The sequence below is a fragment of the Lichenostomus cassidix genome, chromosome 15, assembly GCF_008360975.1.
Source record: "Lichenostomus cassidix isolate B80296 chromosome 15, HeHo_3.0, whole genome shotgun sequence".
In the NCBI taxonomy this organism is placed as follows: domain Eukaryota; kingdom Metazoa; phylum Chordata; class Aves; order Passeriformes; family Meliphagidae; genus Lichenostomus; species Lichenostomus cassidix.
Window position 1 is genome coordinate 7553836 of NC_139496.1, and position 20726 is coordinate 7574561.

The 20726-nt window shown below is 37.6% G+C and overlaps 1 protein-coding gene across 2 annotated transcripts in view; it reads right to left on the reverse strand.

The window, feature by feature from the left end:
• LOC146430287 (septin-2) overlaps window positions 1-20726 on the reverse strand; it is a 35340-nt gene that overhangs the window by 11549 nt on the left and 3065 nt on the right. For both annotated transcript variants that reach the window (XM_085075833.1, XM_085075834.1), the window contains exons 2-11: window positions 18813-18864; window positions 17598-17697; window positions 16016-16102; window positions 15300-15423; window positions 10757-10891; window positions 10183-10300; window positions 5460-5561; window positions 4501-4646; window positions 3405-3488; window positions 2425-2482 (exon numbers count right to left, since the gene is read on the reverse strand). In XM_085075833.1, the coding sequence (XP_084931959.1) occupies window positions 2425-2482; window positions 3405-3488; window positions 4501-4646; window positions 5460-5561; window positions 10183-10300; window positions 10757-10891; window positions 15300-15423; window positions 16016-16102; window positions 17598-17697; window positions 18813-18839 (981 nt within the window). In that variant the 5' untranslated portion in view covers window positions 18840-18864. The remainder of the gene's footprint in view (window positions 1-2424; window positions 2483-3404; window positions 3489-4500; window positions 4647-5459; window positions 5562-10182; window positions 10301-10756; window positions 10892-15299; window positions 15424-16015; window positions 16103-17597; window positions 17698-18812; window positions 18865-20726) is intronic.

Below are 20726 nucleotides of genomic sequence, written 5' to 3' on the forward strand. Positions count from 1 at the left end.
CAGCCCCAACATTTTTTCTGGAAGTACTACCTCTCCAAATTTCACAAGGTTTTTATTACTGAGACGTTTCCAGAGTAGGAAAAATATGGCACAAAACTACAAACTTGAAGTTTGTGCCCACTTACACTACAACATCAAAATAATCTGTTCTGCAGCATATTTACATCAAGGAACAAGAGTATCTTTATTCCTATTTTCACTTTCCAGCTCTAAAAAACGGGTCATCACTTGCAAATGAGCAAAAGTACAACCAGACTAAGCAATAAATCCAAAATGTCAGATTAGCAATTCCAAATTGGCTGAACTGGGGACCACATCCTTTGGCATAATAAAAGACCATTTAGCAAAAGTGATGCCTTGATAAAGATGATCCTGGCACTAGTTCAAGCATTCATTCCTTCCAAGGTTATATAAACCTCACAAAACTGTAAATAGAACATCAAGCACCGTTACTGATGGGAATGCAGAACAGGAGGGGAAATGGATATTTGTTTTCTCTGTGAAGGCCATGGAATGCAAGCCCATTTCCTCTGTGCCTCTTTCCTCCACAGATTTTTCCCAGTCTGAACCTTAGGGATGATTTGGAGATGAAGAGACTTCATACCAGCTTATCTACAGAAGATTCAGCAAAGCCTCTTGATCTCTTTGGAACAATAGAATGCAGAAGTTAAAAATGTATTTGTTTTTTCAAGTCCTAAGCTAATCCCCTGCAACTTCAGCAGCAATTATTCAGAGATGATTAGCCCCAGAGGAAATTTTCAAAGACTGTTCCCCAAGAAATTAAAAATTTTATCCCTTTAGCCATACTATATAAAAGACAGGTTACATATTTATATACTGGTCTATTTTGATGACTCTGTGTCAATGTATAAATAGAATTATATATAATGTGCCTGTCATACCAACAGTTTCCAGGGAAAATATTTATGGTAGATTTTTTTCAGACATAAGTCCTAAAAAAATAGTTCTACAGGGATACCCAACATTCTGCTTAACTACTAGGCATGTACAATTTACATAGTTCAAATAACAGGAGAAACAATTACAACTTAAAGTCTACTTGTCTGCTTGGAAGTATTAAGGAAGAAAAACAAAAGAACATTTTCAAAAAATGCTCTTGACATTTCCAAAGCATCCAGTACTGGTGGCTATCAGCTGAAGGGCTACTGTTGCCTTACACACACCCCAGTAAATGGAAGGCAGTTAATTTGTGTGCAGAACACTTGCAGAAGTTCCACTCTTGCACGTGCACAGCCATCAACTGTGCTTATGCTGCTGAAATGAAGTTATATAGTGATAAATATGCAGCTCACTCAGTCTCCAGCAATTCATATTATTAGCTACTAATTATGGTGGTAATCAGCTGCTTCTGCATTTCCTTTTAGGAAAGTTTTTTGCTATTTATATCTACATGCCAGGGTTAGCCAATAGCTAACCAGGGTTAGCTATTTTTAAATACGGATGCTATAAGGGAAAAAGGAAATGCACAGACTAAAGTAAATTTCAAAAATTTCCATGTATGGGAGTCCATCTTTCACCTCAGAAACACACAAAACTGCTTTTAGTTTTTTATTTCTTACTCCAAATCACTGCATATATGCAATGATCTTTCCAATCATGCTTTCCTGCACTTATGAACGTGGATCCAAGCTGAATTGGATAAAAGAAGGATAAAGAGGAAAAAAACTCACTGTCTTATAACTGGCAGCAAGTCTTCAGTTTTCACACTGCAAGCAGTGTAAGTACTGGCAGCACACTGCTGGAATTTACATACTGGACTAAAAATTTCTGAGTCTTTACAGCTTCAACATAAAAATACTAATTTAAAAGGCCTAGCAATAACTTGGAACCAGAGTGAGAAATCAGAGTTTGAAAACACTAAATCCATAAAATGACAGATGCAACAAATATACTATGATTTAAGTCAAGGTTAAGATGAAAAAACATATGCATTAATCATATCATGGGATTTTTAAGACTCGAGAGCCTATTTCTACTCCATACCCTCAAGACATAAGAATAAATTTACTGGTAACGTGCTTGTAGTAAGCACTTGCTCATCTGAAATGACATTAGACTGTCAGTCTATCCCAACATAGTGTGCTTAAGGCAGCATATGTAGCTGACAAACATAAATTAATTTCAATATTTAAAATAGCAAATATCCTTATGGAAAATTAGCACACAAATGGGAAGTGATAAATGTCCTACCTACAACCAGGAGTGCACACACTACCTATCACCCACAATGCAAGCGACTACAAACAAAACACGGTAAGGGCAACTTGTATGTTTAGTATGTTCTTGTCTGGTCATTTTCCACAACTCCAAGCCTACACACCATAGGCAGCAGCTGATGCAGAAAACTGAAATTGGAATGTAGCATGTTACATCAAAGAACAACTTTCAGAAAGTCCCTCTTACCTCAGCCTCTTTCTGCTGGAGGATTCTATCCTTGTCTACCACTTCCTCTTCAACAGGTCTGTTGAAGAAAAGCATTGATAATATAAAACACAGAAGTAAACATCTCCAAGAACAGATTCAAGGCTCATATTTCAATTAATATAATATCAACAAAGTCTACATGCTTCCACACAGGGGAAATTAGGACATTCTTAAACTCATCCTTCCTTATTGTAAAAGGCCATCTTAATCTCACAGACTCCTGCTATTCTCTCTCCATTTCTTAAAATTTGATTTCTTCACTGCTATATGGATTTTCTTTTGCAATTTAATGAAGAGGTTTCCTCCGCTATCCATCCACGGCACAAAAATCAACCACTAAAAAGCCACGTAGGCTATTTCCTTTCTTCTTTAATGTCAAATGCTTTGCTGAACACTTAATGAACAAGTGGAGTGTGGACAAGGGTAAGTTGCTACCCAAAAAGATGCAGCAAAGGTAGATGCAGATTTTTTGCATGAAGTTGGCAAGGACAACCTTACCAAGAATTCAAAAAGAGATAATAAACTACATAAAAACACATAAATTATCAGAAAATATTGTTTGGTCTAAATTTCTCTCTTTAGCTATATATGAAGGAGCAAGAGAAGCAAACCTACCTAAGCAGATAGACTGGGGCTTATTTAAATGTGCGTATTAGTGTTCATTTTCTCCAAACTGACATCATTACATAAAACCTATCTTGCTTGCAGGCATCCTCCTTCTGCACATTCCAATTAAAAGCACAGGGGGTGGATACAGAACACACAGCTGTTTATAAACACAGCACTTTGCTATATATTATTCCTCTTCAAGAAGAGCATTTCACACAAATTTCAGAACTGCACAGACTGAAATCTCATCAGAAATAACTGTTTACAGGCAGGATAGATTAGGAGGAAGAGCAAGGCCGATGTCAGTGGGCACTGAGGAGCAGCAGAGCCCAGAGGCAGCACACACTTACTTGCCAGTGCGTTTTAGCCTCTCGGAACGGAAGTTCTCATAGTGCAAATCCTGGGTCACCTCCTGCAGGTCCTGCATGTGCGTTCTAGAACATGCAAAGGGCTATTGAATACTCTGTCCTTCTCATCAAAGCAAAGAAAAACACCCTTTTATCTTCTGAGTCTGTTTTATATAATGGATGTATTTACCAGAAAAGTAAATCCTTACAGACCAAGCCAGCCAGAACTCTGCTTTCAAATTCACCAATCTTTAATTAATTCCTAAATGCCCCCACCAATATTATTCAAAGACCCAAAGAATGCTGTCTTCTTCTTGGTCACTAATTACTTCAGATAAGTTGTTTATACCAGTTTTTGCAGTATTAAGAACCTTGCAAAGACAGTTATTCAGAAAGATACTTTACTTCCTAAAGTATTTTATTACTTTTAAGTGCTGTCAAATATAATTTGTAACTGGGAACTAGGTGGAGCTGCTTGGCTCACACAACAGCTGACATTGCTTAACAATTTCCAACTGTCAAAAAAAAAAAAAAAAAAAGAAAAACCCACTTGCTCCCGATGCCCAGCAGAGGGCAATCCCTGCCCAGCAGAGACTGAATTTGGAATAACAATTGATTTCCAACAATGGCAAAACATCGTTTTTAAGAAAACACTTAAAACCACTTACGCAGGCAGAATATCCGTACTGGCTAAAATCATAACGGGGTGGGGTATCATATTTAACAAAGGATTTCCCACACTGCCAAGATAAATGCACTTTGCTTTTAGAATACTCTTCACTTTGAAGAGTATTTTAAAAGCCTCTCTGCCTCACCAACTGCACTATAACAAAACTTGAGATTATATGTAAAGCCATCAAATCAGTACACATAAGGCATAAAATCATCACATATATCAGGCAACATAAAATGCAGAAACTATTTTCTGAATGCAGGTATCAGAGGATACAGGAGGAAAACAAGCTGTGGAGAACTAAAACTTCACTCCACACTGCCACTGGGGCTAGTTTTAAATTAAGGAATTAACGTTGCTATAGGTCTGTAGTCATTGTGACAGTTACGTCACCACAGGAGATGGGATCGTTTTACCATTACTCACACCAGCATTGTGCGCAGCTTGAGGAAATCATTGTGCTCTGGATTTTCGACTTCAACAACTCCCCAGGGATACAGGCGGCCTCGGATTTTTTTCCCCTTCACCTCAATAAGTTGATTGGATCCAATAACAGCGAAGGGAATGCTAGCCTAGTTGAGACAGAGAAAAACAAGTTACTGTTTTGATTTTTGGCTAGTTAGTTTTGTATTTTGCTTCATTTCTTTTTTAAAGAAAGTACAAAGATTGAAGTAACAGGCAGGAAAGGGGGAAAAGACATGTTGACAAATGGTCTCTACTAAAATCCTTCCACATCAGAAAGCTAACAAATCCCATTCCAGACAATGCAACCTCTCCTTATGAGCACCTGTAGCTTTTAGGATCATTTGTTTGAACAGAGGCACAGAAGGAAATGACGCCTCACTTTAGGAACACTTGACTGTTGTTCAAGTACAGTTTGGGCATAATGTGTCATCTGACATAACATCATGTGTGGAGAACAGCCAACAGAAACATACTTCAGATACAGACTGAAGTAGCTAGAAAGAGAATTTCAGACACATTCTTCAAACACCTTTGCAAGCACAAAGAGGAAATTACTTCAGTAAAACCTTGATTATCTGCTTTAACAAGAGGAAAGTTGTTAATTAGTACAGCAACCATAACACACACTATCTCTCTCCTTGCTTGAATGTTAAAATGTTTGAGTCACAAAACAGACTGCAAATAACAGTTTGTGGTGAACAGTGGTTTACACTTAAAAGAGAAAAGGAGAGAAAGTCATGACACACTGCACTTGGAATTCTGATGAAGCAGAGACTGGAATAAAAGGGATTATAACTCAGAGTCAACATCCAAAGAAAACTGACATTTTCAACACGTTGTAAAATGAATAAAGTACCTCTACACATATTGTAGATTAAGGAACTACAGCAACAAAAGTATAAACTAGTAGCAAAACTTGCCTTTAAAACTCTAGTTTGTTCTTTGAACTCCTCATCTTCATCAGAATCTGCATCAGGGAGCTGATAAATCCTAATGCCATGTTCAGAAATCTCATCCAGAACCTGAAAATTTGCAAAAAAGGAAGAATTACTCTTATTTCACTGAAGTAGTATTCAGTTAAACATATATAAAATTGATTTACTAGTCTGTCACAAGTATGCACCTGACTCAGTGTCCAAACTGCAAAATAACAGCAAATGCCAGATTATCCTGGCAAATAACAGAAGCAAAGTGAGGTTAATATGAAAAAAGAGTAAAAGTAACACGAAGGGAATCATTAGTTACAGCATCAAAACTATTCACCCCATGTCAAAGTACATTTCTGTGCATTTGATATGTACAAAAATTTAGAAGACAGTGCCTACTGCCTCTTGAATCAAAAAAGATAAAAGCTTATTATCCACTTAAACTGGAGAAAGCTATTAAAAATCCACTAAGAAAAAAACCCTGTTCTTAAACAGGTTTTTTTTGTCATTAATGTCTGAGGTTAACATAAAAAATACAGTATCTGTATTCCTGGGCACATTCTTTTCCTAATGAAATCACTGCAGGGGTGAGTAGCTAGCATAACACCAGGACTTTGGCAGTTTCAAAAGGTGGCACAAGTCAATCCTGTCTTCAAAACCAAAGAGAATGTTTCTACTGCCATATTCATACTACTGAATATACTTTGGTCAGCTCTTGTCACTGCATTCCTGTACTTTCAGGAATTCAAGTACATTGAATATTCAAGTATATTCACTACTGAATATACTTCAGTCAGCTCTTGTCACAGCATTCCTGTACTTTCAGTACAGGAAGTGTGGTGGTATGAGGAGGGCATGAACAGTGCTGAGATTCCACAATGACTCTCTCCAAAGCAATCTTGGATGTTTCAGCAGAAAAGGGGAACTGTGCAAACCTCCTAGAGCAGCAACTGTAACCCCACAAACAGCACCTGAACCAAGCAGCTGCACTGCTGAATGAACTCTCAGCATTGACAAACTCTGGGCAAAATCAGGGAGAGTTTTGAAGTAATTGTAAAACTACTCAGAAGAGCCTGTGTAAGGACTTGTGAAGCCATTACTACATACATAACTAGAGATCAACTTGATAACACGAAAACATGCAGACTTCAAATAGATGAGAGGTCTTAATGAGCTTTCACTGAGTATTGTTGGGTTCCTCCATCCTCTGTCGTGATGGCAACTAACAGCTACGGTATAAATGAAAATTGTCCAACCAGAACTTGGTTATTAAACAGGTGTTTAAAAGAAAACAATTCTCCAGACCATTAGCAGAGGAAAGACCACGTATGAGCCACAGCTATTCCCCTGACAATGTTTTCCTGCCAGGTATATAAACATCCCCCACAGTCACACATGCGCACACGCTGAATAAATTACTATGAGCCCCCACCTACACACAGAGCAATATTTTATGAAGAAAAATGAAATTTGGGAATACGTGTTGCCAATAAGCAATAAAGACATTTACACAATGACATTTAAATCAATGCATGTTGTTGCTGTTTTGCAAAATGGAAGAGACCTAAACTGTCACCAAATGACAACAGAAGATGCACAGCTGGGATGGGTGGGGCAGTGCTGCAGTGCGATGCCTTTAAGTAGTTGCATAAAACAAGAAAGCACAGTTAACCTGACTGAGATCTTCAAGATAAAATGCAAGTGGAACAATAACGGGAAAGCCGACAGCAAGGGGTGCTAGAATAATATATTACAGCTGTTAAACCTAGTGCTTTCCTGAAAGGAAAAAGAATTGCAATAAAAACAAACTGTATTTTATGCTCCTAACAATGAAACAGCATTTTGCTTCTTGAAATCTGAATTTTATTGGCCTCAGAGGGTTCTGTGTTCCTAAAGATTAGCCTTCCCATGGGAAATTAAAAAAAAAAAGTCAAAATATTAGTTCCCCTCTCATGAAGTCATTCTTTTGAGCATGTTTCCTTAGCAGCCTTGCATGGCACAGCTTGTGAAACTGTCTTGCATTTCTTCCCACTCAAGAGTTTTAAAAAATAACTTTGAATTCCAGAAAGCCCAAACAGGAATTACTCCAAGCTGGGTTTCCTTTGCAAGCACCACAAGCTAATCTGGCTGCTTAGTCCATAGCGGCAAAACAAAAACATTTTACTTCAGATTGACGGCCAAATGGCAGAAACATCTAAAAAAAGTAGGACTTCAAGCTGCGTCAGCAAAGCAGGACTTTGATTCCTACTCTTGATTAGAGACTCTGTTGGCCAAGATGCTTTGAGTTAGAACAATATACAGTAGCTTTGACTTTCAAAGCTTTGGAAGCACATTATACATTTGACTTAATATAAACTCAGCTTGCAGAGTGACCTTTGCCAGCAGTATAAAAATAACGAAAATTTGTTTACCTGCTTCCTAACCACTCCCTCAGACTACAGATGCCCTTTATCTTGTTGTACTTAGCCAGTGCATAAATGTGGTGTCCATATGTCTAAGTTAAGACTGCTTTAAAGATTAGTTAATTAAAAGTGAGTTACATTTCCAGTGAATTATATTGTAAAATAATTTATGTTCCACATAAATGTGGAATCAAATCTTCAAATCTTTCAACATAATTTTGTTCCCAAATGCTGAACCAAAAAGTAAGTACCTGTGAAAACTGAGCCTGAAGTGCACTGCTGAAAGGCCGAATACAGGTTTTTTTAATAAAAAGTAGCAGCTCCACAAACAACATGAGATAAAAATCTTTCACCAAGTCAGTACAGCAACAGAAAAAGAAAAGCAATAAAACCTGCACTTTCAGCCACATTTTCACTTTATTATTTCCCTATGAATTCTTTCAATTTGCACACAGTACACCTGTCATTACCTTATAGCACTTGTGGAGGAACAAAATTAAAGCTCAAAAGTGTGGACAGAATTTCTCCCAGCAAGATCTAAAGGTCTTTCTTATCTCAATGAATGGATATTTTTAATTCCTTCCTCCTTTCACCCAGTTCATCATAAAGCTGCTCATTTCTGTACAAACATCTCCTCCCTTCTTCAGTGGATGTTTGCCTGCGTTGCAGACAAGGTTCATACAGTCACAAGTGTCCCCACTTTTAACTTCCTCGGCTACAAAAGATTCATTCCATTTCTTGGGCAGGCTCTCTTACATCACTGAGCTTTATAAAACACGACAGCAATGCCAGCAGTACCTCACCTTGTCAAACTGTAGTTCTTTATGTGCACACAAACCGTGACCACACCTGGCACTGTTGCACTGGTTCATCCCAAAAAGCGCCAAACAAATCCTCTGAATTTAGGTGGAGTTAAGCTAATGTGCTGCTTTGCAAGCATGATTTTATCTATGTTATTTTCCCAGTTAAATAAAACTGTAGTCCATCTTCAAGAAAATAGAAAATACTCCCAACACAAACACCCTTGGAATAAAGATCCAATAACCTTTATAAAGGCCTACAGGAAGTCACAGGGTGACAATCAAAACAGCTGTCATGCCCTGCATGAGAAGGTAATATAAAAGATATCTTACCATGAAAAGGTTTACTCTGGTGTAAAATACAGACTGCATTTTATAAGTACTAATTATCTCTATGCTACTCAAGGGGGTTCTCTATGCTACTCAATTGACAGGCTTTGTGGGGTTCCAATCTGTTAGACTTTACAAATTATTGTACTGGTTTTGAGTCAATTGAACGTGACAAAATTTGTGATCTCAATAAATTTTACTGGGCCACATCTAAGCATACATAATACAATCTTACCACCTACCCATTCCTTTCTTTAACAAGGTGCATGAAGTAACTCTCAATCAAAGAGGATACACCAGAACAGATTAAATATTTACGTTCATTGCTCAGATGATTAGATAAAATAGAAATTCGATTTAAGGTTAAAAACTTGTACAACCACAAATATTGACATTATTCCATTTAATTCACTATAATGTCATATTTGGCAGAAGCTAGGCTGTCTTGGAAAGGTTTGTCCAAAAAACAAATTTCAAGACAGCAAGTAAATCTTCCAAAACAAAAAAGAGATTTTAGTACCACTGTCTGGAAAGACAGACAGTCTCCACTGCAACCTGAGAATGTCCTGGTGTTTCAGATGAACAGATAACCCAGCAGGAAAAATGTACACACAACAACATATATTTTTCCATAACAATGGGGCCACAAAAGCATCCTGCTCATACATTAGCCCAACTATCCTGCCTCTGTATTAGTGTGTTAGTTAGGATCAGGGGTGCACTTACTAAACAAGTTTCTGACCCCACTGTGCTACAAAGCATGCAGCAGAGTGCACAACGCAAATACCTTTTGGATGAAACTAAAGAGATGCCCTCAGAACACACCTAGTGCACTCCCAGCACTAATGGGCACTCAGGCCACTTGCACTACGGGACCCAGTCTGAAGCATCTCCACTTCTCCTTTCAGGATTGTCTGCACCCTTGTTACAAACTGTGTTGCTCAAAACCTGCCCTGCTGGGTGCACTGCTTGCTCAGATACAGGAAGCGAAGAACAGCCACGTTCTCAGCATGTGTAACTGGTAAAGCTCATAAGACTTCAGTGAAGATTTCCCACCTCAAACTTCCCGAAGAAGATTAGGTCCTTGGCCAATATAATTCACCCCTCTTCAGTTTGAAATTACTTTATATTTGGCTTTAATATTGTATGGGTTGCTCTGTTCTCATGATCAAGTGTTAGACCTACTCTTCTCTTCAGCCTCTCCCTCTCCTTCAGCGTCAGGGTGTCAGCCTTGGCAATCACAGGGACAATGTTGACTTTTCCATGAAGAGCCTTCATGAACTCTACATCTAATGGCTTCAGTCTGCCAACAAGTAAGGAAAAAAAAGAGATTTAAAATAGGCATGGGGTCTTGTGCTGTTTGTTTTTTAATAGACCAAATGTATTGAAAACTATTTATTTCAAGTGTCTATATACACAGTGTTTTCATAATAAAGTAAGCCAGAGCCCTTGCTTACCAGCTTGGTTGTGTAAAGTTTGAGTGGTAATTAAAATTGTCACTATATAATGAATATTAAAAGCACTTTTGTTTCTGGGTGATAATCAGTGCAGTACTAACTGCCTTGAAACAATATTAAATGCCAAAAAGGGGACAAATTAAAGGAGAGCATTAATCCCCAAAGACTGTTCTAATTGCACTGGCTGACAGGTTGGGAAGTAACTCAATTAACATTACTGCTAAGTTACCAGTTCAGGTATTGAACAGACTTATGAGCAAGGTACAACACCCTAAAATACAAAAGCTCAAGCTTTTTCTTACCCATGCCCAAAAGGAGAGATGAAGTAGAAGCAGCAGTGGACTCTGTTGTCTATGATGTGGCGCCTGTTCAGACCACTCTCATCATGCAGGTACCTCTCAAACTGGTTGTCAATGTAGTGGATAATTGTTTTGAAGCTGTGGTATGGGAGGGGGCAGAAACAGAGGCATCTTACATCAGCTTTAAATAATAAGGAAAGAATCACGAAAAGATAAGAACAGAAGGAGAAACACACTTTTATTAAAAACATTATAGGAACAAAAAACTTGACTTCCTAGCATTTTATCTAGTACTGAAGAAAAATATTTTGATAATGGAAGAGGGTGTTTTTAAAACAACCACCAAGTGTCAACTTATGCCTAGAGCCACTTTCAAGTGTTACTCTGTTCACTGGATAAAAAGTTCAAGTGCAAGCTCAGAAAAAAGCACTCAGAGCTGAGACAACACAGACAGGAACAGAAGACTGAGGATTTTTCTGTCTTTTTTTCTGGGGGTAGGGGATGGAGATTTGTTTTTAAACCAGTTGACAAATGACATATCCCAGATATCCTCTTGATTTACAACCCTGACCCTAGAGCCAGGTTTCTATAGTTACCTATGAAAATTCTGGTATTCTAGTCAGTTTGAATTAAGTACAAATACATTTGCAAGTCATGCACTCAGGCATCACATGATTTATTAAGCTATTTTTGTTACCTGACAGAATTCTTTTCTGTTGGCAAAGAAAAGTAATTCCTACTTAATTCAAGGCAATGTAAAATATTCCCTACAAAGAAGTAAATGAACACAAAATCTGATCACATAATGAGATACACAGAGCAGTGACTAGAGAGAGAAAAGAAAACAATGCATTACTAAGATCGTTTTAAACTGTTCCAGAGCACGCAGACACCTGCAAACACCATTAATATAAAAGGACACTTTCTATTAAGTACTGCAGGGGAAGGGAAATGAACAGCTGACGTAGATAAGATTAGGCAGATGATTGCGTATCACAAACATGTCTTAAACTACTTGAGAAAAAACTAAGCAGAAAGCCTAAACTTGAGAAATAGGAACATCCATATTTCTGTTACTGAGAAAGCACAGATTTGATGAAATACATTTAAGGAGGAAACAGAGTAGGTAACAGAAAAGAAAATTAAAAATTTGGAAAATTAACAAAGAATGCTGGCAAATACTGTGACAAGCAGCAATATTTGACCCAGGGCTGCATGGCTGTAAAGGAGGCAATAAAAAAAAGTAACAAGAATGATGAAGAGATCCTAGAGGGAATTTGATTCTCCAAAGCTAAGTAAGCTTTTGGACTGAGAAGGAATAAATCCACAATAGAATCTACAGACACACGTTTACTTCATTGCAAGATTTGGCTGTCCTAAGTCATACCACAGAAGACAACATAGTGAAAGATGGAATATATTGGGTTTTGACCTTAGTGCTACTCATTAGGAACCAGCATCTTAACACCTGAATGTACTGAAACACATTAATATAGTTTTTGTTCCTGTTGACCTTCAATATTTCTCTTAGCTGGTAAAAGGTAATGAGACTGAAGCCATAAAAATATTAGGACAGAAACCAAGCACTAACAATGGGAAAGAACCATCACACATTTCTCTGGCAATGTAATTAGTTTACGTGCAGTTTTCTAACTCTACCAGCTACAATTTTCCCTATAAATATGGTGTTAGTGTCCTGTACCTCCTGACTTCCGGGAAACACCTGGCTTATACCACAGTGCTGTCATTACTTAGGACACAGCACATCCTGTATTGTAACAGCAAACAACACAAACTCTGCATTTAGGCCACTGGGGGAAAATGAACAATATTATCAAGCTGCCAAAACCCACAAAATATAATCTTAGTTAAAAAAAAATAAAAATAATTTAGCAGCCAGAGAGCAGAGAGCAGCTATCAAACAATGACCTGTGACACCGCAAGCAAGATTAAAGTGTATGATCAGCTATATCTAACGAGTTCACCTGCAGTCTGTTTTTGTCAACCACCCTTTTGAGGCCAGATTTCAAAGCAAATCTGAGAATCAAGCAATTTTTTCCCTCCCCTGATTAGATCCTCTCTCTTCTCATGACAGATGTTATTTTAAGGACGTGCTTCTCTCATGATCCCAATGTACTAACACATTGAAGACACTGAATGCATCAAACCTCCCACTATAAAGAATTCTGCTGTTCTCCAAATACATGTCTAAACTGATGCCATGAGCAATCCTAGGAGTGGGTTTGATTCTAGAATACAGAACTCCAGCCAGCACTAAAGCTTCACACAGAATCTAAAAAATTATCACTATGGTTAACAGTGGCTCACCTCCACCTTTCCCTACAGGCTGTTGAAAACACAATAGAAATACTCTGCTTCAGAAAATGTGTTGTACTAACCCTGTAACAAGCCATTTCCCAATCCAACACTTGTTTTTACAATCCATCAGACCTCCTGGATGAACTCCTGGTAGCACAAAATCCTTACCAGTCCTTCTTCTGTGACACAAAATACATAAAAAATTTACCTGAGCTCCCATCCATGAAAGTCAAACTCTAAAATTTAGCCCTTTCATCAATGCACAGAGACTAAAAGTCATTAAGGAACTTACCCATAAGAAAGATTATTGAAACACTCCCATTGATTGTTGACTTCTAGAGATACCATGCCAGTTAAATTTATCTGTGTTCAAAAACAGCCTCAGTAAAATTCATCACCCTGAAAAACAAATAGTCTGCACAAATTGAAGCCTTCCCAAACAAAGGGCTTTATAAACCTTGGATCACAATCAGCACTATATGCCAGTTAACCATGACTGCAGTAAATGCTCCTGAACACAACATAAGTTCAGGAAGACGAACTTGCTCCTTCCTCTGAACTACCAAGGAAGGAAGGTACTTGCACTGGGTTAGTCTTCACTACAGTTCAAAACAAAGAGTCTGTCCATCCAAGTCCCTGAGACATCCTGTAAAGATTAACAGACTTTGTCAAAATGACAATTGCATGGCTGAAAGGCTTTTCATGAAATATAAGTAGACTAAAGAGATACCATTAACTGCATCTTTTTATTTTGTAGTATGTAAGTACTATTTGTTCCCGTAGCATACTTGACATTTCAGATTTGTTTCACAGAAAATTACGTCTAAATTGTTCTGCTTGGGTCTGAATCACTGTGGACTGACTCTATTCAGTAAACCTCCAAAAAGAAAGGGGAAAACCCGCACACGTAGGTCTCTAAGAAACATCTGAGCAGAATAAACAAAGGGCATTAGAACACAATCAACAGGAAGAGCTCTCTATAACACAATGCACAGGCTGCAGAGCTCTCAGCTCCAGCGGAAGGAAGCTCTAGTCAACACTGCACAAAATAAGCAAGACCATGATGCAGCCTAGAAAGATGCCTTTGTGTTATTCCACAAGTTCAATTTTTTTTGACTTTCTAAAGTAGGAAAAGTGGGAGGAAAATAAAAATCTCACTAGAGCTTCACTTTCAAACCTTAATTTAGTGTATTACAGAACCTCACTGCCTTCACTTTTGCTGTGTTCCTACATCTCCACCATAGAAAGAAAAGAAAAACCCTGCCTGATAATAAGAACAGTGCAGATACATCATTCTGTCAATGAAAGATTGCAAAACATTCTATTGGCATTGGATACGTTTCTTTTATCTGCTATTTGTTGCTTTCCTGGTCTTTAACTTATAGTGAAGGACTCAAATCAACCTGAATTACCTTTATGCTCCATTTCTCTGCAGTGACCCTTATTAGCCTTGGAATTACCACCACTACCCCAAATACTGTGTCTACAAAATTAACAGCTAAGTAAAATAAATATCGTCAGCACTTCTTAAAAGACAACAACACGGAAATTCAAAGTTTTACTCCACTGCAACTAGAAGCATCCCAGTAAGGGTATCTCATCTTCATTTGAAAAAAGTTATCACCTTTCCACAGTTAAAGAGAACTGTCTGAGTGTGATTATTTGGAAATTGTATTTATGCACTTATTAATTCTAACTTTGTTACAAACTGCCCAATTCCTTTCTAGCTACTTTATAATCTTCTCTCTTCACAATCCTTATGCTAAAGCAATTATGTTTTCCAGTGTATCTGCTGACAATTATTTCATCCAATAAAAATTGTCAGTGATAGGCCAGAGAGAGCCAAGTAGTAACTTCATCATAAAAACCCAGCAATTCTACCCAAATTGCTGATAGTACATATAGAAGACAGGGAATGAAAAGAACTGTCTTAAAAACATGGACACTGGATGGGCCAGAGACATGAAAGTAAAAAACAAAAAGTCACCCCCCACCATAATTTCTTCCTATTGGAATGGCCATGGAGACAAAAAGCTGACTGCAGTGCTCAGAGAAACTTCTTGAAGGAGAGGCAGTTAATTTTGAGGCAGAAACACAGACACAGCCTACAAAACTTTAAAAACATCTAAAGAGCTTAGAAAATTGAAAGTAGAAAGTAACAGACACACTAGAGTAGTGTTTGTGTAAGACACACACTTTATTAACAAAGCAGTATTTATACACATACCAGTCCTGGCTGTTAATGGCATCTCCATATCCTGGTGTGTCAACTACAGTTAAACGCAGCTTCACCCCTCGCTCCTCTATCTCTACTGTAGAAGCTTCGATTTGAACTGTTCTCTCTATTTTCTCTAAAATAAAGGAACATTTTCGATTGTTATTTGCCTATCAATTGCTGCAGAGACCCCCACAGGAGAGAGCAATAAAGGAGGAACTGCAAGCTGAAGTGTGTTGTAACTGACATGAAATATTTTATCAAAATACACACGGTAGTAGGCAAAATTTAACACCATGTTTTTGTAAGTAAACAAGAAGCAATGAACGTGGGCTTACTTATGACAATATGCAAAAATAAAATTTTAATACTCAAAAGCACGATAGATTCTTTGTCAAAAGATTATTTACACCTCTAACCAGGATTTAAGGCACTACAGACAAAAAAGAATAGAGAATATGGGAGTTAGAAAAAAAACATTTAGGTATATTGATACCTAAAAGGTTTGGGGGTTGTTTTTTTTTTTTTTTTTTTTAATAACAACTGATAAAGAAAAAATAGCTGTGTCTTTGAAAGGAAATATAAATAAGAAAATAACAGCTCAACAAAACATCATTCAGAAAATTTAAATAAAGCATGAAAGAGTGTAATGGGTGAAGTTCTTAACTGAAAGAACATGAAATTTCACAGGGTGGAGTGTGTTGGAGGAACTGCAAAACCACATTTACCTGCAGCTCCAGGAATATAACGTTCTGGATAAAGATCAGTCAGGAACAGACTGTTAATTAAAGTGGATTTTCCTAAGCCAGACTCACCTACAAACAAAATATTTCAGGTTATTAAGCATATACACTTTTTACTCCAAACTTTTTAAAGCACCTCATCTTTCTCCAAGCCCACATTATGGAGGAAAAATAATGTGTTCATCAGGATCCACCCCAGCTTTTGATATTAAAACATCAAAGGTTCAGCTACGCACTGTGAAAACACCGGAAAAACAAGCCTCCAGTGTTTTTATAAATGTAACATGAAAATTGTAAGTTTACTGTAACAGATGTCACAATAAAAGCTGAAAGGTCGTACAGCACTTGGACTATAGATCTAGAGATTGATCAGTTACTTGAGGGAAATTATAGCTTTTTTCATTTAAACTCACAAAATCAGGAGCTGTAACTCTCCTGCTGAAAATTTCTGAGAGCTTTTAGGTTTTCCTAAGCTAGAAATTGAATCTGGAATACTGTTGGAAAGAAGAATGAGTAAAACAATCCCAAAAAGTCAAGTTTTGTACCCTTACAGTTTAGGCCATATATATTCTATGAAACTGAAAATCATAGCGCAAATTATTTAAAATTTACCTGAGAAGTTTCATAACTCTTTAACTTCAAATTATACAAAGTTTGTCCTACATCTAAGTAATAAATATAAATGTGTAAATTTAACTGCTAAATCTGAGTTTCAAAAAAATCACTTGTTTCCTAACCCAAGGAATCACAGGAGTCAGCATTTAGAACAATTGGCCATATTATTTTAGATGCTACTAACCCGATCTTAGAGATGAAAAAATTATCTGTATTCCTCATCACAAACTAAATGAAACAAAAACTCTACAATTATCGCAAATTACCTATTTATCTCACAAACACTGCTGAATACTGTCCCCAAGTAACCCCAAATGGTACTACAGAGCACAGAGAGTAAGGAAGAAGTGTCATGCATCTCTTCTCATTTTCATTTATCCCCTAACTGCTACAAAAGGCTGACAGAACTGTGGATTCCTTTTGCACATGTACTCCATTAAACTGATTTAATGTAAATATAATTCAACATGTCACTTGGAAGAGCTTTGTGCCTAAAGGACTCTCCATCAAAGAGACTCAGAGGTGCTCATTGACAGAAGAGGCAAATTACAGGTTTTTCTCTGACACCAGAGTGAGTCAGTACAGAACAGCAGAAAACACAACAGCAGCACCACCATTTCAACAGTGAGATACTCACCATGTGCATTCATGGCTTCAATGGGGAACCGAGTCAAAGAAAGATTAAACAACTATCCCTATCATCTGACGACGAATCAGGAATACAAAAATGTCCTGCTGGCTCCAAGTCATCATCTTTAATCACTATAAATACTCCCTCCTACTAAACGTGACAAAACAGTAACAGATTTAATTAGAAAGTGTAAAAAGGTTCAAAGCTTTTTCTTCTGTTAACAGTCAATTGCTAAATGGGAAGATGTATATGCCCATGTAAAATAAATTTTTTGTTGTTATAGTTGTGTAACAGTCAAAAATACTGCAAGAAGTCACTTACCAACCACCATCAGTGTGAATTCAAAGCCCTTCTTCACAGATTTCCTGTGAACCTGGTTGGGCAGATTAGCAAATCCCACATACCCTGCCGAGTCGGAAAACTGACAAGAAAACAAAGGTTGAATATAAATGAGATCCCTTTCCCCCTAAAAAGCAGAAACAGTTTACTTGATTCTACACAATAAAGTACAGGGGTATATAAAGCACAAGAGAATAGAGAAGAATAGAGAATAAAATAACTGCAATAGCAGGCAGACCTTTTGCTGCAATAGCAAGGCAGACCTTGAAACAGGCTCATTTACCAAGCAGGCTGATATAAATAGAAATCAGATAAGTACCTTGGGCTACACAAACAAAAGTCTCCCCTTGGATAAAATAAAAATAATAATCTGCAAGCTTGCAAGGAAACACTATTATTAATTTTAAGATGTAAATATATCTAAAAATTTAAAAAAATCTGTTCAAATTTGGTGTTTGCTGCTACTACCTTGTATAAAAATGCATATGCTTACATTTAAAAAACAGTAGCATTGGACTATTGTAGGGATTACCAAGATACATCTCTGTGTGATTGTATCTTTTGCTTGTTAAGCTGTTCACCTATCTTCACAATCTTTTAACTTTGAACACAAAAGCAGGAAAAAGAAACATGCCTGGAAAACTTATCAAAGAGATTTGGGCTATAAACAGGGCAGTCTGCTCCACCATCTGTTATCCATTGACTGAAAACCTCATAGAAGCCTTAACAAGAACTACAGCCACTTGATTTAGGGACCTATGGGCCACCTGGAACCAGATGTTTTCTTCACAGATGAGTTTATAAGAACAGGTTTTTTTACAATGCCATACACTCCCAGTGATGTGGGGGGATACAGGGGAAATCACTTAAAAGGTAATTATTTATTTGCTAACAATCCTTTTAAAGCCCATCCACATGGGCAAAAACATTAGACATTAAGGTTTGTCATATGGAATTTCCTTAGGTGAAGGCACCATTTTACCTTTGCAAGCAAAGGCTGAATGCCTGGTGAACACCAGGAAGCTCATCACTGAATCACATGCAAGCTGTTTCCAGTAATCAGTTCCTTTTAGGAAACACATTTGAAGCAATAAGGTATCGCTTATTCACAATTTTAGCACTTCAGTAAAATCACAAGTGTTTTCAGAAGTTGAACAGACTCTAAACAAAATTTTGGCCATGCAGCCATCTCTTTACCTTCACTTTTTCACCTGACTGAGACATGTTTCGTCACTTCAAGTTTCAGACACTGGAAAAAAAAAAGCCATAGTGCATGTTAGCTGACTTAAAGGTTACATTACTTTTAATTTTGAACTGATCAATTGCATGTAATAATCACGTTTTATTCCAGTAGAATGAAATGTCACAAACTTAAGGATTGCCAGAACAAACAAGCCACAATCAAAATGTCTACTTCTGAAATAAATTACACAGGAGTATAAAAACCAGAGTGCTTCATTTAAATACTTAAAAATTTCAAAACAGAAATATTTCTTTAAAAAGCAAGATATTAAAATTTAGTATCATAACAAACTTTCACCCATCTTGCCTTTAGAAGGATGGCTCACAGATAGGCGAATATAATGCAAACGTTGACCAAACATTACATTTAAGAATTATTACCACATCAAAAATTCTCATGAGAACAGGACATCTACATGATTCCCAGGTAAGGGTCAGAACATGACATTATTTTCAGTGACTTCAAAGTGCTATTGCTGAATAGGACTCTACACTTGGCTAACCCATGCTGGACATGAAAATTCACCCCGATGTGAAGGACTATCAAAAAAGATTTGTTCTTTAGTCTCAGACACCCAGAACAGCTGGACTTTGGCAAGCCCTTATCTCTTTACTCAAGGATGTTAGTTGTGCTATAGATTACTTATCAGGGCAATAGCAAGGCCCTTTCATTTAGAGCAGCCCCAGAGCAGGGACAGGAAACACCCAAGTGGCAGGAGCACTTCACAGCTTGGTTTGTTGACAATGCAGCTCTTGGTCTGGGACAGCAGGGAAGTGACCTATGCAGGCACCTGTGTGTTCAGACTTTCCTGTTGGGTAGCAGGAGTCGTTTTAGCAGGATACAGTCCAGTTTCTGACACTGGCAGTTTGACAGCTAGATCCTGGCAGAGACACACTAAGCTCTGGACCGAAGGAAAAGTTGAAGTTAGCATAATTGCCACTTAGAGTTTTAAAGGAAACAGGTCTTCAGCTCCCATGGTATTTCATTTGCCCTGAAGCAGGCACTTAAAATCCTGGCAGCTGTGCAGACACCAGCTATCCTGTAAGCAAGGAGAATTGTTTTTTTCCTCCCCCAATGACTTTTCCCCCATACCCAGCTTGTTTGCTTACTAATGAAAGCCCAATGCACCCATTGCCTGGAAAACAGGGAGGTCCTGATTCTAATCATCTTCTGACAGCCTCTAATTGTGTATTGCTCAAAACATTCTGGAAAACATCCCTTACGAATGCTTTTGAAAACACAGAGCTTATTTTTCTTTGGCCAATATGCAAAGGCTCATTCCAACCTGCAGCCAACCATTGTCACTGATCCTTAAAGACAGTCACAATCTCACTGTCAGAAGTAACTCATTGCTCTGTCCACATCTTGTTTCTAAGTTTGGAAACCTCTGTTGTCACCTTGTCTATAAAATTAGTAACATAGTTCAAGAGTTTAGAAAAGCTCATAGTTCCTGAGTGCTAACGTAGATAGAGACCTGACCCATTTCTCACAGGAATGCCAGATGAGAAGCCACACAGGCCAGCTGTCCATACATAAAGGAGAGATGGGGGAACAATTCAGGTTTCAGAATGTATGGCAAATTCTCTACTACTTCTACTTTAAACTGACAGTACAGTCACATCCATCATGGCATTACTCAAGTTACTTGATTAAAAAGCAGAAGAGTCAAAAGTGTTGACAACTAATTACGACACATTCAAATTAATCTGTCATCTCATAAAAGAACATTTGCTCATAAAATCATCTGTTCCACAAATACAATTTACAAAATGTGTTTCCTACAAGGCAAACCACATTCACCTTGTGTCTTACTCTGACCCAAAAGTTGCTGTAGCCAAAGCATCAGCACAGCTGTTCTAATCACGACT